The 23884-nt window shown below is 42.7% G+C and overlaps 1 protein-coding gene and 1 pseudogene across 2 annotated transcripts; both read left to right on the top strand.

The window, feature by feature from the left end:
• The first annotated feature begins 1147 nt into the window (after positions 1–1147).
• On the top strand, positions 1148–4677 carry LOC311185010 (lysozyme C-like; annotated as a pseudogene). The gene is made up of 4 exons: positions 1148–1283; positions 2628–2792; positions 3757–3835; positions 4611–4677. The product of its transcript is annotated as a lysozyme C-like (transcript).
• A 12110-nt stretch (positions 4678–16787) lies between these two features.
• LOC311185606 (lysozyme C) lies at positions 16788–21274 on the top strand. Its single transcript, XM_084256263.1, has 4 exons — positions 16788–16929; positions 18954–19118; positions 20078–20156; positions 20955–21274. The coding sequence occupies exons 1-4, from the start codon at positions 16794–16796 to the stop codon at positions 21019–21021; spliced, it is 447 nt and encodes a 148-aa protein (XP_084112389.1). The 5' UTR covers positions 16788–16793; the 3' UTR covers positions 21022–21274.
• Positions 21275–23884: the final 2610 nt, after the last annotated feature.

The following is a 23884-nucleotide window of genomic DNA, read 5'->3' as shown; positions in this document are numbered from 1 at the left end:
AAAGTATTTATGAGATTGCATGGTACATATTTAGGGCTCAAAATGCTAACTGTTGTTCTGAAAAACCTAAAAAGATAGAGATGACAAGACCCATGGACTGGGACCCTTTGTTTTATTTATTTATTTATTTGTTTTTTTAACGATCCATTAATTTATGCATACAAGAACTTGGGTACAGGCCAGAGGTGTGAGGGGTGAGAAGATTCACCAGAGACAGAGCAGGGAAGAGAACAGGCAGATTGAATGAAATACACTGCTGAGGGGAGCGGCGGTCGAGTTAGGGGAGTTCTACTGTGCCATGTGGGTAGCTCCTTGGCCTAGCTACTTTGCCGGGGATTGAACATGTGCTGCAGTGGCATGGATAGCTTCCTAGGTTGCATCTGTGCCATACATATATATTAAATATATATATATATATAATTTTAAGTGATAAACATGACTAGGCCATATTAAATGCATAGAAAAAATTTATAAAAATGAGCGCTAATCAAAGGTCAGAGTTTGTTTTCAGTTGTGTAAAATGTTCGTTTGGGTCTTTTTTTTTTTTTAATTTTTTTTATGTTATTTATTTATTTATTTGTTTGTTTGTTTGTTTGTTTATACATGCACTGGGTACAGTCAGAAGCGTGGGAGGGTGAGAGAATCCACCAGAGCCAGAGCGGGGAGCAGAGCAGGCAGAAGGACCGAAGTACACTGCTGAGGGGAGCAGCGGGCGGCAGGAGAGGTCTGCGCGCCATGCGGGACCCTCCTCCGGTGGCCCGGGAGCAGCCGGGGATCGAACCGGTGCTGCAAAGGCTGCGAGCAGCTTAGCAACCCAGCGCTCAACCGCTGCGCCACCAGGGAGGCCCTCTTTTTCTTATAGTTTCTCAAATTCATTATAAAGTGGGAGAAAGTTCCTATTTTGGAAACAGCGCTGCTTCCCACTTCTTCATGGGCTGGTTCTTCCAACAATGTCATTTCATCATTCCATGTAGCTTGATTTGAGAAAAAAAATTTTTAAAAAGTTAGTCAACCCACCACCTTTCCTGTTCTCCTTATATCTAAAGAGGTGGAGCTGCCAAACCACTAAGAGGAAGAGGAAGTTAAGTGCTTTAAATACCAGGGGTGACTGGGGATGCTCAGCAGGAGATCTGGCTTCCCAGGCAACATGAAGGCTTTCCTTAATCTCGGGCTTCTCCTCTTTGCCATCACTGTCCAAGGCAAGGTCTTTGAAAGATGCGAGTTGGCCAGAACTCTGAAAAGATTTGGAATGGATGGCTACAGGGGAGTCAGCCTGGCAAATTGTAAGTCCACTTCATACTTCCATAAGCCAAGTGTGGGTAAGATATTAGAAGATGAACAGTAAGAGTGGCGATTTGAATGAATGGGCTTCTAAAATTTTTTTGAAAGCTTGTTTTCTTACATTCCTCAAAAACATCCAGTTGAGGGGACAAAGGGTAAGAAGAAAGAAGAAAGGAAGCACAATGGGTCTATGGTGGAGGAATGTTAGTAAATGCGTGGTGAAATATGGGTAAGTGCCTGGTGGTGATATCTGATGGGTACCCCAATATTACCTCAACCAAAAATTCAAAAACAAACAAATATCAAATTGTTCCTTTAGAATCAGAAATGCCAAATGAAGGAATGAGGAGGGCACAGGGAGCGAGCCATGGCCCCTGTACCCTTCTGGTGCCCGCTGTTCCTGACTCAACACAGCTAGGCTGACTGAGAGCTGCATTTGGGAACTCCAGACATCTCTGTTAAGTTCTAGTACTTGACTTGAGTCATTTCCATTCGGGCATTTGGATTCTGCGAGCCTAGAGTAGTAGAGTGTGATTCCTTTTTCATTCCCCTTCCATGAAGTGGGATTTTTAACAGCAAAGTTATGTTGCACTCTTAGTACTAGGGCAGTAAGAATCTATTTCCTCTCAGTCACTGTCAGGGGAACTCTGAAATGCAGCATGAAATGTCCTATTACTCTACTCCCAGTTAGTTAATTAATACTTTTCAGTTTCCTCCATCCAATTCATGATGTGCCCTGAATGAAAGTTATATTTAATCAATATTTGTCAGTGTAATCACTGTACTTTTTAGACTGAATTCAAACATTTCCCCTCAACGCTAAATATTTTTGAATGAATGTGTGGATGTATATGGGAATGGATGAAGCAGCCTACCCTTTCCTGTCACTTGTTTTCCAGATTCTAATTTGATATCCAAATTAATTTCAAGTGTTATAAGAAAACGTATCTCTCAGAAAATCCTCATTTTTCCTAATAACATTTTTCCATCAGCATATGTATTTGCCACTAATTGCAAAATTCACTCAACAACTCTGTTGATTTTTCTATTCTAGGCTGAATCTTGTCTGAGGTTGGGGAGTCAGGAAAGGGCAATGGCAATAACAGAAACAGTTATTTTAATATTTTTAAGTGTGTTATCCTGCTTCGTTGGTATTAAAAATGATTTGCAAAAAAAAGGATTCTATTAAGGAACTTTCAACACTGAAGTAGTAAGATAGTTACAAATAAAATACTTCTTTATACTTATATGTTACTAGAAAAATAGAATTAGCTAAATAGAGCTGATTATGATATACAGTATAACTCACCTGTTGCTGTTTATTACTAAAAATACATTCTTTTCAGGGATGTGCTTGGCTAAATGGGAAAGTGGTTATAACACGTGAGCTACAAACTATAATCCAGGAGGCAGAAGCACTGATTATGGGATATTTCAGATCAATAGCCGCTGGTGGTGTAATGATGGAAAAACCCCAGGGGCCATCAATGCCTGTGGTATTTCCTGCAATGGTAAGACAATAGCTGTATTGTAAGACAAGATAGAGATTCAGTGTAAATGGAAAAGTCTTGACCTGGAAAAACTCCACCTCAACTTCTAGAAACTGTTATTCTTCTCATAAATCCTTAAATTAAAGAGTCACTATAATAAAAGCTTGCTGTTTTCTAATACATGAGTGTTCCTGGGATGACCTATTAATTTATTATAAATGGACTTACAGATATTTTGTCAATCAGAGTGCAATTCCTCCAACTAACTTTGAGGAACTTAAAGGATAATTTGGTTGCTTAGTCCTTTTTTAAAATTGTATTTACTTTTTATTATAAAATGTTCTAAATCTAGAGAAAATTAGAGGTATCTGTGTCATAAATGGCCATATGCACATGCCCATTACATTATGTTAAAGTCGTTACCCTTTTGTCATTTTCATTTCCTTTATGCAGACTTGCTGAATGACTTTAAACCGCATTAGAAACATGACACTCCATTTCTAATATTTTTAAAAGATTTATTTATTTATGCATGCAAAAGCTGGTTATAGGCCAGAGGTGTGAGGGGTGGGATGATTCACCAGAGACAGAGTGGGGAGCAGAACAGGTTGATTTACTGAAATACACTGCAGGCCTGACAGGAGAGGTCTGCTGTGCCAAAAGTGGATTAGCTCCCTGGCCCTGGATGTAACTCATGCGAACTCAGGCCATATAGCCGTGAGGCTTAACCGCCAAACCACCAGGGAGGTCCCGAGTGCATTTCTTGCTACTTTTTTAGGGTAAATTCAAGTAGTAGAATCGCTGGTTTGTTGTTTTTTTGGTTTTTTGTTTTTAACAGTGCTTAGTTTTCCCTCAACATTAACAGACGCCTGGAAAATAATTTCAGTGTTCTTTCCTTAGCCTAAATGAATAAAGCTGGCTAACGCTAAACTTCAAATGGATTTTCTAAGAAAGTTGTATTTCCTCCATACCACTTCTTTTTCAGTTTTACTTCGAGATGACATCACTGAGGCTGTTAAATGTGCAAAGAGGGTTGTCAGAGACCCACAAGGCATTAGAGCTTGGTAGGTTTTCTGCATCAAAGGTGAAAGCTATTGTACTCAGTTATTGTGAGAGATTTTCAGAATCCAAAGTATGCTACTGAGAACTTAAAATTGTAGCTTTAGACTTCTGCTAAATAATGTACTACCTAGAAACAGTCTACTTTTTACTGATTCAGAATCTTACTCTTTTACGCCTCATTTTTTTTTGAAGATTTATTTATTTATGCATACCAGAACTGGGGTACAGGCCAGAGGTGTGGAGTGGGTGTGGTGGTGAGAGGATTCACCAAAGAAAGAGTGGGAAACGGAACAGGCAGACTGATTGAAATACACTGCTGAGGGGCGCAGATGAGTCAGGAGAGGTCTGCTGTGCCATGTGGGTAGCTCCCGGCACAGGATTGAACTCAAGCTACAGTGCCTCTGGATTGCTTCTTAGGTTGTGTCTTAACCCGTGTGCCACCAGGGAGGCCCTGCCTCAACTTATTTTAGGGGATTTCCAGAATTTTATAACTCTCCAGCTCCTTCTCGTATCTTGAAATTATTTTTGGAACTAAGGAATGCACTTAGCAGTTGCTGTTGTCAGATGCACATAATTTCACCACTATGCTCTAGTGAAGGCTTGGGGGGGAAATGAAGCACTTGGTTTACATTTTTACACTTTCTAAATAGCAAACCAGGACCTAGCTATAGCCTGTATTTTATTTACATTAAAGAGTTTATTTCCGCAAAGGATTAAAGTGTCTGTATTACAGTGAAGATATGTTTAAGCTGATCACTGTTTCTCCTTTATTTACAGGGTGGCATGGACAAACCGTTGTCAAAACAGAGATGTCAGTCAGTACATAAGGGGTTGTAGAGTTTAACTGCAATTTCCCTTCTTCAGCTCATTTTGTTTCTTTGCATATTAAGGGAGTAGTAGTTGAGGGGAAGGTCACAATACCATTTTTTTTCAAACAAATTGCATTTAAACAGAAATAGAAACAAAATAGGGTCTTCCCTCTAAGAGGTGTAATATCTACTAATGTGTTTATCATTTTATATGAAGCCTACAAGAATTTTCAGTGTACTAACAGAATGATTGTTGTGAAATTTTTGACTATCCAATACATTTCCAGTACATTTCTAGGCACTTTAGCCCTAAGGACTTTTTAAGACCAACGTTCCACAGTGGCCTCACAGGAAACCCAAGATACAGAACAGCTTTTCTTGAAGAGATGGTAATTGTGGCCTTTATGCTAAGGGAAAGGAGTTTTTAAATGTTGCTTTTATAGCTTTAGAAATAAAATCACAATTTCTATATCAATCTGTTTTCTTCCTTCAAAGAACTCTTCTATGCATCTGGCTTATTATGAATGAATAGAAAGGATTAGTTGAGCTGTTGCTGGTTTACTGTTATTGACCTAGAGTCATGCATTGTCACTAAACACAGAGGCAGATGTTTTGCAGGAATTGAAATAATTGTAATTAATCACAGGTGTGAAATTACGCATGTTGTAAACAAGAAAAACATTTTTTCATTAAAGGCTTTGCAACTCATACCTTGTCTGTCTTTGTTCAAACCCATCTGATCTCTGAAGAAAAAAAATATTGGGGAAATAAAAAGATTTGGTACTTTTACTATTTCCTGTATCCTTCGTGGAACCTAAAGAGCTAGAGAAACAATCCACATACTGTTACAGGGCCCCTGTGTTTGGCTTGCTCTTTGTGTTATTGGATTAACCTGGTGCTAGTTCCTTCTACCTTTCTGTTGTTGGGAACCTGATGGACTGAGATGCACTTGCCTTCAGAGTGAGGGAGAAAGGGTGTAAACTTGAGATGATGTAAAGCGTCTGTGTGTGCTTAAAGGTTCTGATGCCTTGCTTACAAAACCTGACGGCCAATATGCTGCTGCCCTGTCCTGGTGATCAGCCACATAAAACCAGAACCCCCATTCCTCTCTACTCGGGAGTATGACTCGGGACACTTGTCCCTCTTCCCCTACTCTTTTTTTTAGAGGATGAATTTTTTTTTTTTTAAAGATTTATTTATTTATTATTTATACAAGCACTGGGTACAGTCAGAAGTGCGGGAGGGTGAGAGAATTCACCAGAGCCAGAGCGGGGAGCAGAGCAGGCAGAAGGACCGAAGTACACTGCTGAGGGGAGCAGTGGGCGGCAGGAGAGGTCTGCGCGCCATGCGGGACCCTCCTCCGGTGGCCGGGGAGCAGCCGGGGATCGAACAGGCGCCGCAGAGGCCGCGGGCAGCTTCGCAACCCAGCGCTCAACCGCTGCGCCACCGGGGAGGCCCCGAGGATGAATTTTTTTTTAAGATTTATTTCTTATTCATACAATGTGGAGTACAGGCCTGAAGCACTGGAAGATTCACCAGAGACAGAGTGGGGAACAGAACAAGCAGACAGACCCAAAGCACTGCTGAGGGGAGCAGCAGGCACTACAGGAAAGGTCTGCCGCACAATGTGGGAATCTCCCTGGCCGGCCGGGATTTGAACTTGAGCTGCTGAGGCTGCCAACAGCTCCACACAGCTGTGCTCAACTCCCTGAGCCACCAGGGATGCCCTTCTCCTATTTTTTAAAAAAATATTTATTTTATTTATGCATACAGAAACTTGGTATAGGCTAGAGATGTGGAGGGTGAGAGGATTCACCAGAGACAGAGTGGGGAACAGAACAGGCAAAGTGATTGAAATCCACTGTTGAGGGGAGCTGCGGATGAGACAGGAGAGGGCTGCTGCACCATGTGGGTCACCTCCCTGGCTGGGGATGGAACTTGTGCTGCAGTGCCTGTCAATAGTGCTGAGACTTAACCCTTTGCGCCACTAGGGAGACCTACCCCTATTGTTTATCCACAATAAATATTCTTCTATTGAAACCTTTAATTGGCTATCAAAGTTTTTGTGTGGTTAGTTGGTTAAAGACATACAATGGCTCTTCAGAATTGGTAACAATTTGGTGACCAGGAAGGGATTGGGCCTCTGTCTCTTGAGACCCTTCCTCCAGTTTTCCTGATGACATGACTGGCTGCTGACCACCCTAGATGACCCCAGGGGTTGCAAGAACACTTTTCTTCTAAAATCATCCAGTAACTAACACTGTCCTTGTGGCTTGGCTTAAATTTACTTTCAGTGTCAGGAAAGACAGGGTAGAGAACGCTTCAGTGAGTTGAGTGAAGCCCTTTTGGCTCACTGAAGGAACAAAAGGGGCTGTAGGGCATTCCAGGCTGCATATCGACAGGCACCCCACTGGATATGCTTAGGAAAGGAACAATTTGGAAAATTAGGTAAGCTAGGAAAATGGAGATTTTCTTTACCTCCTCCTACATCTGGGAATATCTGGACCCTCACTATGAAGATGGACAACACAGTAGCCTTTTTTAGAAAAGTCTATGAAAAGGTCTTTGAGAGAATTCTAAGAAAAGACTCAGAGAACATCCTGTGAGAAAATAGTTTATTCCAGAAATATTAGTTTGTAAGGGTTAACAATTTGGAAAATCTAAGGAAAAAAAGTGTATAAAGAGACTTTTGTGAAAAGTAAGGATATGTCTTTTCTCACTTTGTCTTGTCTAATATTAGAATTCATATATAATTGGGGTATAGATGACGCACACAAACTCTCAACTCAAGAATATAATAGCAACTAGGGCCTCCCCTGGTGGAGCAGCGGTTGAGCGCTGGGCTGCGAAGCTGCCTGCAGCCTTTGCAGGGCCGGTTTGATCCCCGGCCACTGGGCAAGGGTCCCTCATGGCGTGTAGATCCCTCCTGCCACGCACGCTGCTCCCCTCAGCAGTGTGTTTCGTCAGTCTGCCTGTTCTGTTCCCCGCTCTGGCTCTGGTGAATTCTCTTACCCTCCCATGCTTCTGACTGTATGCACTGCTTGTATTAAAAAAAAAAAATATATATATATATATATAATAGCAACTAACCCAATATGTTTAAGAAGTCACTGGAATACTTTTTGGTTAGTAAGATTTAGTTCAAACCTTAATTTTTAGGTGCCTCCCTGGTGGCACAAGGGATTAAGATGCAACCTATGAAGCTATCCACAGCCACTGCAGCAAGAGTTCGATCCCCGGCCAGGGAGCTGCCCACATAGGCCAGCAGACCTCTCCTGACTCACCTGCTGCTCCCCTCTGCAGCGTATTTCAATCCGCCTGTTCTGTTCCCCACTGTCTCTGGTGAATCCTCTCACCCCAACCCCACACCTCTGGCCTGTACCCCAGTTTTTGTATGCATAAATAAAACTTAAAAAAAAAAAACCTTAATTTTTAAAGCTTGCATGTCTTTGAAGCGACAAATAATCCTGCTTACTAATCAGAATTAATTCATGTTATTCAACAAAGAAAAGTAACTGACTTGGTCTCACAAAGTTGTTTGACTAATAGCAAAAGAAACAGGCTCAATATAGAGTCGTTTGGGTTTATTCATGAAGTTAGAAAGATGAGCCTGAAATGTCAGCCTGAAGCAGAAATACTAACCTGAAGATAGACTCACTTAAAAAGAGGTAAAGATTTAAACAAATGAGGTAGTAACCTTTAGCGATAATTAGCCTCTCAGAGAATTTTGGTAACTGAAACTTTAGAAATAGGTTACTGTAAGGTCAGGAAGGGCCACTGAGCAGGTTTTCTGATGCAGCAGACCAGGTAAAGGAGGAATCAGAGTCCTCAGTGGTTTTTGCAGGTCTTCTATTGGGGTTCACCAGGCATACGGCAGGCAGGGGTGCTGGGGGCTGGCAGGAGGCCTGCCAGCCTCTCAGCCCCCAGTAAGTCCTCACTTTGGGCTCTCTGACCTTCTCTCTCTCTCCCTGGGCTTCTGCTGCTGGCATCCCTGTGACACTGCCCTTAACAATCCCAGTCTTAGCCCTGCTGAATCCCATCTACCTGTGCCCACACCCTACTCCAGGTGCCCGCCATCAGGCATGCATTCAGGACCACAGGGATCCATCATCTGTCCTGATGGCGGGAGGGCAGAAAAACCTGACATTTTTTCCTTACCCTACATTCCACCCCCTCAGGGTTTTCTGCCATATAGTCTTCATATATACAATTTTCTTAGCAAACATAAACAATGCAGCCATGGCCCACAAAAGCAAATACATCACAATATAACAACAAAATACAACACAACACAAATAAGTCCAGGCAGGGCCCCAACCTAGTGGCAAAAGACAATTATTGGTACCAGCAGATGAGCCACCAAATCTGCTGCCGAAGGCACTGCTCATACGAGGGAGGGGAACCACTCACGGCATCTGTAATACACCAGGAGCCGTCAGGCTTCCTGGCCTTCTCTGCCTGTGGTCTCGGCCACAAGCCACACACAGCATCCACCCCCAGGATGTGCTCACTCCTGGATTGGGGATTCTCTACTCTTTGGGGGTAATTGCCCAGTCCTCAGGGTTTCTGTCTGCTGTCGTTCCAATATTCGGCTTTCATAGCCACCCATGCGATACGCAGACCCCTGCACTCAGACCAACCCACTGCACAAGAACATGGGTTGGGGATTCTTGGATACAAAAGCTACATTCGGCCTGGGCTCCACCCCAAGCCACATTCCCCACCCGTCCCCCAAGGACGAGTTCCTCAGCTCCTCACCCTCACTCAACAACAAGCAGAGCATCACCCATAGGTGATTTTACGAGACTCACTGGCCTTCCTCAGCTTACTTAGTGCTTAACAGCCGCTCAGGGCTTCCCAAACTTAGCATCAGCACCAGCTTTTGCCTTCTCAGTTGGCTTTTCTCCTCCGCCTAGCTGCTGGGCATACACAGGCTGCTTTTGGTCATCAAGGCCCACTGGTCACCCCCAGATTCTCAAAAAAACATAAGCTGCCAAGGTCCTCCACCTTGTGGCGGGATTGTCAGTCCAAGTCCATTAGTCCAAGTCTGTTGGCCTGTCCCTGCATCAGCACTGGTGAGCTCTGAATTGTGGTCCTCTCTTCCCCAACGATTCTTGCTGCCTCGGGGGGTCGTTGGCTGGTCCTTTCGGGTGTCATTGGCTGGTCCTCTCAGGTGTCTCCTAGGCGTGGTCTTATTCCATAGCTCCCGGACCTTGTCCACCCTCTGTGCCGTCATGGCGCCTCCAGCATCGTCACAGGCAAACACAGTCTGTTACTACTTAGTCCCTCCAGGTCTTTGGAGGGCTCCAATACCCGTCTGCATGGATCATCCTGCCGACTTACGCCAATTGTAGGAGCAGGAATGGCCACTGAGCAGGTTTTCTGATCCAGCAGACTGGGTAAAGGAGGAGTCAGAGTCCTCAGTGGTTTTTGCAGATCTTTTATTGGGGTTCACCAGGCATATGGCAGGCAGGGGTGCTGGGGGGCTGGGAGGCTGGCAGACCTCCCAGCCCCAGGCAAGTCTGCACTCTGGGCTCTCCGACCTTCTCTCTCTCTCCCTAGGCTTCTGCTGCTGCTGGCATCCCTGTGACGCCGCCCTTAAAAGCCCAGTCTCAGCCCAGGTGAATCCCATCTACCTCTGCCCACACCCTACTCCAGGTGCCCGCCATCAGGCATGCATTCAGGACCGCAAGGATCCATCATCTATCCTGATGGCGGGAGGGCAGAAAAACCTGACATTTTTTCCTTACCCTACAGTTACAATCTAGAAATTGGGAAGTTAAACTTTTAGGGTTGAGAGTTCTAATTGATGTGTGAAATTTAAATTAATGAAGGGAAACAACTCTGTAAAAAGGTGGGATGTTGATTTTTACTTTATTATAATTAGTCTTTTTCCTGATCCTTTATTTGGGTCTCCTAAATTCCTGCTATAAGTTAGATCATCCGGTATTTTTCTTTTTCTTTCTGGCTTATTTCATTGAGCATAATCCCTTCCAGCTCCATCCATGTTGCTGCAAATGGCATGAGTTAATATTTTTTGATTTCGGAGTAATATTCCATTGTGTTTATGTACCACATCTTCTTGATCCAGTCATTTATCAAAATCAACAGGCAACTATAAACCTGAGACACACTACAGTGGGGGAGAAATCATTTTAATTTTACTAAGTTTATGAATCCTCAACGTTGTCAGATAGCTCTGCAAGGTTAGATTATATATAAACCAATCTCCCCATTCCCTCTCTCCACATGCAACCACTTTTTTCTCTTTTATCTTAATTTTTCAAATGATTTTACATCTAATTAATGCCTTTAGGTATTATCAACAGGTTTACATTGCTCCCTTTTTTAAAAAAGATTTATTTATTTATGCATACAAGAGCTGGGGTATAGGCCAGAGGTGTGGGGAGTGAGAGGATTCACCAGAGACAGAGTGGGGAACAGAACAGGCAGATTGACCAAAGTACACTGCTGAGGGGAGCAGCTGGTGAGTCAGGAGAGGTCTGCTGCGCCATGTGGGTAGCTCCCTCGGCGGGGATCATACTCATGCTGCAGTGGCTGTGGACAGCTTCATAGGTTGCATCTTAACCCCTTGCACCACCAGGGAGGCCTGGCCAGCTTCTTTCTTATTTAAAGTCAGTATTACAGTAACACAACTGTACCTGACATGTTTGACACAGATGCATTTTCCTACCTCCCTGGTACATTAATTTTTTTTTTAAAGATTTATTTATTTGTTTGTTTGTTTTGTTTTGTTTATACATACAAGCACTGGATACGGTAAGAAGCGCGGGAGGGTGAGAGAACTCCCAGACCAGAGCGGGGAGCAGAGCAGGCAGAAGGACCGAAGTACACTGCTGAGGGGAGCAGCGGGTGGCAGGACAGGTCTGAGCGCCATGCGGGACCCTCCTCCGGTGGCCGGGGAGCAGCCGGGGATCGAACTGGCGCCGCATAGACTGCGGGCAGCTTTGCAACCCAGCGCTCAACCGCTGCGCCACCGAGGAGGCCCTGGTACATTAATTTTTAAGGCAAGACGAACCGGTTCATGATAACACCTATGTTTTGCAGAAAGGCACTTTTTCTCTAAAAGAATCATCCACTTGTGCCTACCTAATCTTTGGGTTTGTTTGAGTCCTTATCCATGGCATGCTGTTTTATTTATTTATTTATTTATTTATTTATTTATTTATTTATTTATTTTTAAATAATAAATTTTATTTTTATATTCCCCCATACAATTGGTGAATCCTCTTACTCCCCACACCTCTGTCTGTGGGGAACAGACAGGCAGATTGACTGAAATACTGCTGAGGGGATCAGTGGGCAAGTCAGGAGAGGTCTGCTGGGCCATGTGGGTCACCTCCCTGGCCGGGTTCAAACTCGTGCTGCACCGGCTGCCAATAGCTTCATAGTGCTGCATCTTAACCCCTTGCACCACCAGGGAAACCCCACCCCCCAAAAAAAATATTTTTTGTAAATATGTAAAAATTAATTTTAAAAAGTCACTAGCTTATAAAAGACTAGTTGGAGCTAAATCGTATTTCTGGCAGCTAGAGCAAGATAAGTCTACCCCCTCAGATAGCTGAAGTTTTTTACCAATATTTCTGAAAAAGACTTCATTTTTTTATTTGCCTTTATTAAATAATCTTATAGAGGTTATGCACTATATTTTGGATGATGAATGGCATCGATATATCAAAGTAGCATCTGGGTTTTTAAAAACCTTTTCTTTTTTCTTCTTTTTCCCCCTCCAAAATCAGGGGCTATTTTGGTCAACAGTTATCTCCATAGATGTTTACATTTCAAAGAGTAATATTTCCAGGGGACTGAAAAATAATGTGAGTTTTATCTAAGAAGGAACTCATTGGCGTATTTGCCTATTATCAGAAATCTAGGGTAAATAATACTCACAGACCTTTTTTTTTCCCTCAAGACAAAGACAATCAATTGTCTGATGATTTTTTTTTTTTTTTTTTTTTTTTGGCAGTGGAAACCCAAATTACAGGAAGGCCTGATCATGGGTGATTCTACTTACAGAATAAGGGGCAGTAACTGTAGCCTTCTTGTGTGCTCTGGAGCTTTGTCAAAGCATTTCCTGACTATCAGTATTTACATAAGTTCCACACCTGCTTAAGCACCTTTTACAGTGTTTGAACTTACTATTGAGTCTGATATCCACCTCCTGCTCTTGCCACGGAAGCATTTTTGGGTTTTTCCTTTTTTCCCCCATACACTAGCCAAGGCATTCTTCTTCTTTTTTTTTTAAGATTTATTTATTTATGCATTCAAGAACTGGGGTACAGAACAGAGGTATGGAGGGGAGAGGATCCACCAGAGACAGAGTGGGGAGCAGAACAGGCAGCTTGACTGAAATACACTGCTGAGGGGATAGCAGGCAATCCACGAGAGTTCTGCTGTGCCATGTGGGTAGCTCCCTGGGCGGGGATTGAACTCGTGCTACTGGCTGCCAATAGCTTCATAGTGCTGAGTCTTAACCCCTTGCACCACCAGGGTGTGGCCCCCCCCAGAAAATTTTTTTTGTAAATTTTTTTAAACACGTTTTTTAAAAAAATGTATTTATTTTTATACAAGTGCTGGAGTATAGGCCAGAGGTGCAGGAGGGTGAGAGGACCCACCAGAGGCAGGGCAGGGAGCACAACAGGCAGACGACAGAAATACACCGCTGAGGGGAGCAGCGGGCATGACAGGAGAGTTCTGCTGTGCCATGTGGGATCCTCGTTGGCCAGCTGGGATCGATCCCGCACTGCAGAGGCTGCGGCATGCCTCACAGTGCAGCGCTCAACCCACTGCACTACCGGGGAGGCTCTTTTTTGTAAATTTTTAAAAATTAATTTTAAAAATTCACTACCTTATAAAAGACTAGTTAAAGCTAAATGGTGTTTCTGGCAGCTAGAGCAAGCTAAGGCTACCCCCTCAGATAGCTAAATCTTTTTACCAATATTTCTGAAGAAGACTTCTTTTTTTTTATTTGCCTTTATTAAATAATCTTATAGAGGCTATGCAGTATATTTTGGGTGATGAATGGTATCGATATATCAAAGTAGCATTTGGGTTTTTAAAAACCTTTTCTTTTTGCTTCTTTTTCCCCTCCAAAATTGGGCTATTTTGGTCAACAGTTATTTTCTTAGATGTTTACATTTCAAAGATTAATATTTCCGGGGGACTGAAAAAGACTGCAAGTTTTAACTAAGAAGGAACTAATTGACATATTTGTCTATTATTGAAATCCAGGATAAATAATATTCACAGAACTTTTTTTGTTTTTTGTTTTTTTTTATATAGAGGCATGTTTTATTTGTTTGTTTATTTATTTGTTTGTTTTTGTTTATACATGCACTGGGTACAGTCAGAAGCGCGGGAGGGTGAGAGAATTCACCAGAGCCAGAGCGGGGAGCAGAACAGGCAGAAGGACCGAAGTACACTGCTGAGGGGAGCAGCGGGCGGCAGGAGAGGTCTGCGCGCCACGCGGGACCCTCCTCCGGTGGCCAGGGAGCAGCCGGGGATCGAACTGGTGCTGCAGAGTCCGCGGGCAGCTTCGCAACCCAGCGCTCAACCACTGCGCCACCGGGGAGGCCCTCATAGAACTTTTTTTTCCCTCAAGAGAAAGACAATCCATTATCCGATGATTTTTTTTTTTTTGGGCAGTGGAAACCCAAATTACAGGAAGGCCTGATCACAGGTGATTCTGCTCACAGAATAAGGGGCAATAACTGTAGCCTTCTTGTGTGTTCTGGATCTTTGTCAAAGCAATTTCCCGACTATCAGTATTTACATAGGTTCCACAACTGCTTAAACACATTTTACAGTTTTTGAACTTATTGTGAGTCTGAATTCCACCTCCTGATCTTGCTACGGAAGCCTTTTTGGGTTTTTCCCTTTTTTCCCCATGCACTAGCCAAGGCATTCTTCTTCTTCTTCTTTTTTTTTTTTTAAAGATTTATTTATTTATGCATACAAGAACTGGGGTTCGGGCCAGAGGTGTGGGGGTGTGAGATGATCCACTAGAGACAGAGTGGGGAGCAGAACAGGCAGCTTGACTTACATACACTGCTGAGAGGAGCATCGGGGGAGTCAGGAGAGGTCTGCTGTGCCATGTGGGTCATCTCCCTGAACCAGGGATCAAACTCGTACTGCACTGGCTGCCAATAGCTTCACAGTGCTAAGTCTTAACCTCTTACGCCACCAGGGAGCAACCCCCCAAAAAACATATTTTGTAAATTTTTTAAACACATTTTTTGTTTAAAGATGTATTTATTTTTATACAAAAGCTGGGGTAAAGGCCAGGGGCAGGGGAGGGTGAGAGGATCCACCGGAGACAGAGTGGGGAGCAAAACAGGCAGCTTGGCTGAAATACATTGCTGACAGGAGCTGCGGGTGAGTCAGGAGAGGTCTCCTGCGCCATGTGGGTAGCTCCCTGGCCAGGGATTAAACTCGTGCTGCAGTGGCTGTGGATAGCTTCGTAGGTTGCGTCTTAGCCCCTTGCCCCACCAGGGAGGACCCCGCCAAGGCATTCTTCTCTATTTACCTTTTTTCCCTCAATTTTCCTTTCTGTGGATACAAATAGAAGGTTTATTTAGGATTAGAGCACTGTAAAAAGTCCTTTTAGGTATAGAAACCCACATCTTCAAAGGAATACCTTTTCTAATGGTGACTCCAAACAAATAAGTCTTTTCTGGTTTAAAATGGACACAAGAGGTGTCCCCCAAAGGGGTGCAAAGGACATAGCCTTCTCAAGATCCAGAGTCACTCAAAGATAGCCTAAGAAAGCAAAAACCTTGATTGTCGCTGGTGGTATAGACACTTCAGTTGCTCACAAAGTGAGACACTGTGGAGACAGCCTGTGTTGAGCTTTAACAGTTGTCATTAATGACCTTTAAATATCTGTAAATATAAAATCAGATGTAAACTGGTGGCTCTCCTAATGATCCTGAATATTCAAATTCATTTTCTTAAATCACCATCAAAGTGAAAACACAAAGGTTTTAATATAAATTTAAGGTATTTGACTGCCAATAATGGCTAACCAGAAACTTCTGCAGGGTACCACTAAGTTGAGAAAATGTCACTGGGCCTGAGAATTTGGGTATTTCCAGCCTCAATCACATGCTTATTCATGCGCCTGGAAGGATCTATAGCTTGATGGTGCAGCATTTAGGGGTTTGGGTCCCAGCCCAGCTGCTCACTAGCACTGTGAACACAGATGTTACTTAATTCTCTATGCTTCAGTTTCCTCTTCTGTAAAATGGAGACAGTAATTCATGTTTCATACAGTCGGAAGAACTGAGATACCGCATGCAAAGTATTTATGAGATTGCATGGTACATATTTAGGGCTCAAAATGCTAACTGTTGTTCTAAAAAACCTAAAAAGATAGAGATGACAAGACCCATGGACTGGGAACCTTTGTTTTATTTGTTTATTTATTTATTTAATGATCCATTAATTTATGCATACAAGAACTTGGGTACAGGCCAGAGGTGTGAGGGGTGAGAAGATTCACCAGAGACAGAGCAGGGAAGAGAACAGGCAGACTGAATGAAATACACTGCTGAGGGGAGCGGTGGTCGAGTTAGGGGAGTTCTACTGTGCCATGTGGGTAGCTCCTTGGCCTAGCTACTTTGCCGGGGATTGAACATGTGCTGCAGTGGCATGGATAGCTTCCTAGGTTGCATCTGTGGAATACATATATATTATATATATATATATATATATATATATAATTTTAAGTGAAAAACATGACTAGGCCATATTAAATGCATAGAAAAAATTTATAAAAATGAGTGTTAATCAAAGGTCAGAGTTTGTTTTTAGTTGTGTAAAATGTTCGTTTGGGTCTTTTTCTTATAGTTTCTCAAATTCATTATAAAGTGGGAGAAAGTTCCTATTTTGGAAACAGCGCTGCTTCCCACTTCTTCATGGGCTGATTCTTCCAACAATGTCATTTCATCATTCCATGTAGCTTGATTTGAGAAAAAATTTTTAAAAAGTTAGTCAACCCACCACCTTTCCTGTTCTCCTTATATCTCAAGAGGTGGAGCTGCCAAACCACTAAGAGGAAGAGGAAGTTAAGCGCTTTAAATACCAGGGGTGACTGGGGATGCTCAGCTGGACATCTGGCTTCCCAGGCAACATGAAGGCTTTCCTTATTCTCGGGCTTCTCCTCTTTGCCATCACTGTCCAAGGCAAGGTCTTTGAAAGATGCGAGTTGGCCAGAACTCTGAAAAGATTTGGAATGGATGGCTACAGGGGAGTCAGCCTGGCAAATTGTAAGTCCACTTCATACTTCCATAAGCCAAGTGTGGGTAAGATATTAGAAGATGAACAGTAAGAGTGGCGATTTGAATGAATGGGCTTTTAAAATGTTTTGAAAGCTTGTTTTCTTACATTCCTCAAAAACATCCAATTGAGGGGACAAAGGGTAAGAAGAAAGAAGAAAGGAAGCACAATGGGTCTATGGTGGAGGAATGTCAGTAAATGCATGGTGAAATATGGGTAAGTGCCTGGTGGTGATACCTATGGGCTACCCCGATATTACCTCAACTCAATATTAAAAAACAAATATCAAATTGTTCCTTTAGAATCAGAAATGCCAAATGAAGGAATGAGGAGGGCACAGGGAGTGAGCCAGGGCCCCTGTACCCTTCTGGTGCCAGCTGTCCCTGACTCAACACAGCTAGGCTGACTGAGAGCTGCATTTGGGAACTCAAGACATCTCTGTTAAGTTCTAGTACTTGACTCGAGTCATTTCCATTCCGGCATTTGGATTCTGCGAGCTTAGAGTAATACCGTGTGTTTCCTTTGTCTTTCTCCTTCCATGAAGTGGGATTTTTAACAGCAAAGTTTAAAAAAATTATGTTGCACTCTTAGTACTAGGGCAGTAAGAATCCATTTCCTCTCAGTCACTGTCAGGGGAACTCTGAAATGCAGCATAAGATGTTCTATTACTCTTACTCCCAGTTAGTTAATTAATACTTTTCAGTATCCTCTATATAATTCATGATGTGCCCTGAATGAAAGTTGTGTTATATTTAATCAATATTTGTCAGTGTAATCACTGTACTTTTTTTTTTTTTTAATATTTATTTATTTATTTATACAAGCACTGGGTACAGTCAGAAGCGCGGGAGGGTGAGAGAATTCACCAGAGCCAGAGCGGGGAGCAGAGCAGGCAGAAGGACCGAAGTACACTGCTGAGGGGAGCAGCGGGCGGCAGGAGAGGTCTGTGCGCCATGTGGGACCCGCCTCCGATGGCCGGGGAGCAGCCGGGGATCGAACCGGCGCTGCAGAGGCCGCGGGCAGCTTCGCAACCCAGCGCTCAAATGCTGCACCACCGAGGAGGCCCTTTTTACTTTGTATTGATTAGTCTTTTTCCTAGTCTCTTATTTAGGTTTTCTAAATTCCTGCTATGAGTGAGACCATCCGAAATTTTTCTATTTCTCTCTGACTTATTTCGCTGAGCATGATCCCTTCTAGCTCCACCCATTTTGCTGCAAACTCCATGTGTTTATCTTTTTTGATTTCTGAGTAATATTCCATGGTATATATGTACCACATCTTCTTGATCCAGTCATCTATTTTTGGGCATTCGGGTTGTTTCCAAATCTTAGCTATTGTAAATAGTGCTGCTATAAACACAGGCTTGCAGGTGCCCTTTGGAATTACTGTTTCTGTGTCATTTGGGTAAATACCTAGGAGTGGAATTGCTGGATCATATGGAAGCTCTATGTTTAGTAGGTCAAGCAATCTCCACACAGCTCTCCATAGTGAAAACTATTAATCTTTTGATTGAATGTGTGGATGTTTATGGGAATGGATGAATCTCTATCTTGTTTTCCAGATTCTAATTTGATATCCAAATTCATTTTCAGGTGTTATAAGAAAACGTTTCTCTCAGAAAATCCTCATTTTTCCTAATAACATTTGTCCATCAGCATATGTATTGCCATTAATTGCAAAATTCACTCAACAACTCTGTTGATTTTTCTATTCTAGGCTGAAACTTGCCTGAGGGTGAGGAGTCAGGAAAGGGCAATGACAATAACAGAAACAGTTATTTTAATATTTTTAAGTGTGTTATCTTGCTTCATTGGTATTAAAAATGATTTGCTAAAAAAAGGATTCTATTAAGGATCCTTCAACACTGAAGTTTTAAAACAATTTACAAACAAAATACTTCTTTATACTTATAAATTAAGTTACTAGAAAAATAGAATTAGCTAAATAGAGCTGATTATGATATGCAGTATAACTCACCTGTTGCTGTTTATTACTAAAAATACATTCTGTTCAGGGATGTGCTTGACTAAATGGGAAAGTGGTTATAACACCCGAGCTACAAACTACAATCCAGGAGGCAGAAGCACCGATTATGGGATATTTCAGATCAATAGCCGCTGGTGGTGTAATGATGGAAAAACCCCAGGGGCCGTCAATGCCTGTGGTATTTCCTGCAATGGTAAGACAATAGCTGTATTGTAAGACAAGATAGAGATTCAGTGTAAATGGATAAGTCTTGACCTAGAAAAACTCCACCTCAACTTCTAGAAACTGTTATTCTCTCATAAATCCTTATATAAGAAATTAAAGAGTCACTATAATAAAGGCTTGCTGTTTTCTAATACATGAATGTTCCTGGGATGACCTATTAATTTATTATAAATGGACTTACTGATATTTTGTCAATAAGAGAGCAATTCCTCCAACTTACTTTGCGGAACTTAAAGGATAATTTGGTTGCTTAGTTCTTTTTTAAAATTGTATTTACATTCTATTATAAAATGTTCTCAATCTAGAGAAAATTAAAGGCACTTTTGTCATAACTGGCCATATGCACATGCCCATTACATTATGTTAAAGTTGTTGCCCTTTTGTCATTTTCATTTCTTTTATGCAGACTTGCTGAATGATTTTAAACTGAATTAGAAACATGACACTCCATTTCTAAATTTTTATAAAGATTTATTTATTTATGTATGCAAAAACTGGGGTATAGGCCAAAGTATGAGGGGTGAGAAGATTCACCAGAGACAGAGTGGGGAGCAGAGCAGGTGGATTTACTGAAATACACTGCAGGCCAGACAGGAGAGGTCTGCTGTGCCATATGTGGATTAGCTCCTTGGCCCTGGATCTAACTCAGGGCAATATATCCCTGAGACTTAACCCCCAGGCACCAGGGAGGTCCCGGGTGCATTTCTTACTACTTCTTTAGGATAAATTTCAAGTAGTAGAATTGCTGGTTTATTATTTGTTTGTTTGTTTTTTTAACGGTGCCTAGTTTTCCCTCAACATTCACAGACGCCTGGAAAATAATTTCAGTGTTCTTTCCTTAGCCTAAATGAATAAAGCTGGCTAAACCTAAACTTAAAATGGAATGTCTAAGAAAGTGGTTTTCCCTCCTTACCACCTCTTTTTCAGCTTTACTTCAAGATGACATCACCGAAGCTGTTAACTGTGCAAAGAGGGTTGTCAGAGACCCACAAGGCATTGGAGCATGGTAGGTTTTCAACATCAAAGGGGAAAGCTATTGTACTCAGTTATTGTGAGAGAAGATATTCAGAGTCCAGAGTATGCTACTGAGAACTTAAAATCGTAGCTTTAGACTTCTGCTAAACAATGTACTACCTAGAAACCGTCCACTTTTACTGATTCAGAATCTTACTCCTTTAAGCCTCAACTTATTTTATTTTTTTTTGGAAGATTTATTTATTTATGCATACAAGAACTGGGGAAGGGCCAGAGGTGTGGGGTGGGTGTGGTGGTGAGAGAATTCACCAAAGACAGAGTGGGAAACAGAGCAGGCAGACTGGTTGAAATACACTGCTGAGGGGAGCTGTGGGCAAGTCAGGAGAGGTCTACTGTGCCATGTGTGTAGCTCCCTGGCTGGGGATCCAACTCATGCTGCAGTGGCTGTGGATTTCTTCTTAGGTTGCATCTTAACCCCTTGTGCCACCAGGGAGGCCCTGCCTCAACTTATTTTAGGGGATTTCCAGAATTTTTATAACTCTCCAGCTCCTACTTGTATCTTGAAATTGTTTTTGGAACTAAGGAATGCACTTAGCAGTTGCTGTTGTCAAATGCACATAGCTGTTCACCACTCTATGCTCTAGTGAAGGCTTGGAGGAGAAATGAAGCCCTTTCTTTACATTTTTCCATTTTCTAAATAGCAAACCAGGACCTAGCTATAGCCTGTATTTCATTTACATTAAAGAGTTTATTTTCCCAAAGGAATTAATGTGTCTGTTTTACAGTGAAGATGTGTTTAAGCTGATCACTGTTTCTCCTTCCTTTACAGGGTGGCATGGAAAAGCCATTGTAGAAACAGAGATGTCAGTCAGTACATAAGGGGTTGTGGAGTTTAACTGCAATTTCCCTTCTTCAGCTCATTTTGTTTCTTTGCATATGGAGTAGCAGTTGAGGGGAAGGTCACAATACCTTTTTTTTTTTTTTCCAAACAAATTGCTTTTAAACAGAAGTAGAAACAAAATACGGTCTTTCCCCTAAGAGACGCAATATCTACTAATGTGTTTATTATTTTATATGAAGCCTACAAGAATTTTCAGTTTACTAACAGAATGACTGTGAAATTTTAGACTATCCATACATTTCCAGTACATTTCCAGGCTCTCTAGCCCTAAGGACTTTAAGACCAGTGTTGCACAGTGGCCTCACAGGAAACCCAAGATACAGAACAGCTTTTCTTGAAGAGATTGGTAGTTGTGGCCTTTATGCTAATGGAAAGGAGTTTTTAAATGTTGCTTTTATAGCTTTAGAAATAAAATCACAATTTATATATATCAATCTGTTTTCTTCCTTTAAAGAACTCTTCTATGCATCTGGCTTGGATCGAAAGGATTAGTTGAGCTGTTGCTGGTTTAGTGTTATTGACCTAGAGTCATGCATTGTCACCAAACACAGAGACAGATGAATTTGCAGAAACTGAAATAATTGTAATTAATCACAGATGTGAAATTACACATGTTGTAAACAGGACATTTTTTCATTAAAGGCTTTGCAACTCATGCTTTGTCTTTGTTTGTTCAAACCCATCTGATCTCTGAAGAAAAAAAATATTGGGGAAATAAAAAGATTTGGTACTTTTACTATTTCCTCTATCCCTAGTGGAACCTAAAGAGCTAGAGAAACAATCCACATATGTTACAGGGCCCCTGTATTTGGCTTGCTGTTTGTGTTATTGGATTAACCTGGTGCTAGTTCCTTCTACCTTTCTCTTGCTGACAACCTGATTTTATTACTAAAAATACATTCTTTTCAGGGAAGTGCTTGACTAAATGGAAAGTGGTTATAACACTCGAGCTTCAAACTGCAATCCAGGAAGCAGAAACACTGATTATGGGATATTTCAGATCAACAGCCACTGGTGGTGTAATGATGGAAAAACCCGAGGGGCACTCAATGCCTGTGGTATATCCTGCAATGGTATCCTGATGGACTGAGATGCACTTCCCTTCAGAGTGAGGGAGAAAGGGTGTAAACTTGAGATGATGTAAAGCGTCTGTGTGTGCTTAAAGGTTCTGATGCCTTGCTTACAAAACCTGATGACCAATATGCTGCTGCCCTGTCCTGGTGATCAACCACATAAAACCAGAACCCCCATTCCTCTCTACTCGGGAGTATGACTCAGGACACTTGTCTCTCTTCCCCCATTTTTTTTTTTTTAGAGGAAGAATTTTTTTTTTAAAGATTTATTTCTTATTTATACAATAGCTGGGATACAGGCCAGAGGCACAGGAAGATTCACCAGAGACAGAGTGGGGAGCAGAACAGGCAGACAGACCCAAAGCACTGCTGAGGGGAGCAGCAGGTGCTACAGGAGAGGTCTTCTGCAACACATGGGAATCCCCTGGGGGCTGGAAATGGAACCCACACCACAGGGGCTGCAACAGCTCCACAGGGCTGTGCTCAACCTGCTGAGCCACTGGGGAGGCCCTTCCCCTATTTTTTTTTTAAAGATTTTTTATTTATGCATATAAAAGCTGGGGTACAGGGCAGATGTGGGAGGTGAGAGAACTCACCAGAGACAGATATGGGAACAGAACAGGCAAAGTGACAGATATCCACTGCTGAGGGCAGCAGCGGGTGAGACAGGAGAAGTCTGCTGTGCCATGTGGGTCACCTCCCTGGCTGGGGATGGAACTTGTGCTGCAGTGGCTGTCAATAGTGCTGAGACTTAATCCTTTGCGCCACCAGGGAGGCCCTTCCCCTATTGTTTAGCCACAATAAATGTTCTTCTATTTACACCTTTAACTGTCTGTAGAGTCAGGAAGACTACAGTGCAGGTTTTCTATGATCCAGCAGACGCAGTAAAGGAGGAGTCCTGGAACCCTCAGGGGTTTTGCAGGTTTTTCTTGGGATTACCACGTACATGGCAGGCAGGGGCGCTGGGGGGCCAGGAGGCTGGCAGTCCTCCTAGCCCCCAGCAAATCCTCACTCTCTCTGGGCTCTCTGGCCTTCTCTGCTTCTGCTTCTTTGCTTCTCTCTCGGCTTCTCTTCGGCTTCTGCTGGCGTCCCCATGACACCGCCCTTAAAAGCACAGTCTCAGGGCCTCCCTGGTGGTGCAGCGGTTGAGCGCTGGGCTCCCCAGCCACCGGAGGAGGGTCCAGCATGGCACGCAGACCTCCCCTGCCGCCCGCTGCTCCCCTCAGCAGTGTACTTCGGTCCTTCTGCCTGCTCTGCTCCCCGCTCTGGCTCTGGTGAATTCTCTCACCTTCCCGCGCTTCTGACTGTACCCAATAAATAAATAAAACATGCCTCTATAAAAAAAAAAAAAAGCCCAGTCTCAGCCCAGGTGAATCCCATCTACCTATGCCCACACCCTACTCCAGGTGCCCGCCATCAGGCATGCATTCAGGACCGCAAGGATCCATCACCTATCCTGATGGTGACATTTTTCCTTACCTTACACTGGCTATCAAAGTTTTTGTGTGGTTAGTTGGTGAAAGAGAGACAATGGCCCTTCAAAATTGGTAACAATTTGGTGACTAGGAAGGAAAAGGGCCTCTGTCTCTTGAGACCATTCCTCCAATTTTCTTGATGACAGGACTGGCTGCTGACCACCCTAGAAGACCCCAGGGGTTGCAAGAACTCTTTTGTTCTAAAATCCTCCAGGGAGGTAACTGGCACTGTCCTTGTGGCTTGGCTTAAATTTACTTTCAGTGTCAGGAAAGACAGGGTAGAGAATGCTTGAGTGAGTTGAGTGGAGCC

Source organism: Talpa europaea (genome assembly GCF_964194135.1).
Source record: "Talpa europaea genome assembly, chromosome: 15".
NCBI classification, from domain to species: Eukaryota; Metazoa; Chordata; class Mammalia; order Eulipotyphla; family Talpidae; genus Talpa; species Talpa europaea.
This window is presented reverse-complemented; position numbering and strand designations above follow the sequence as displayed.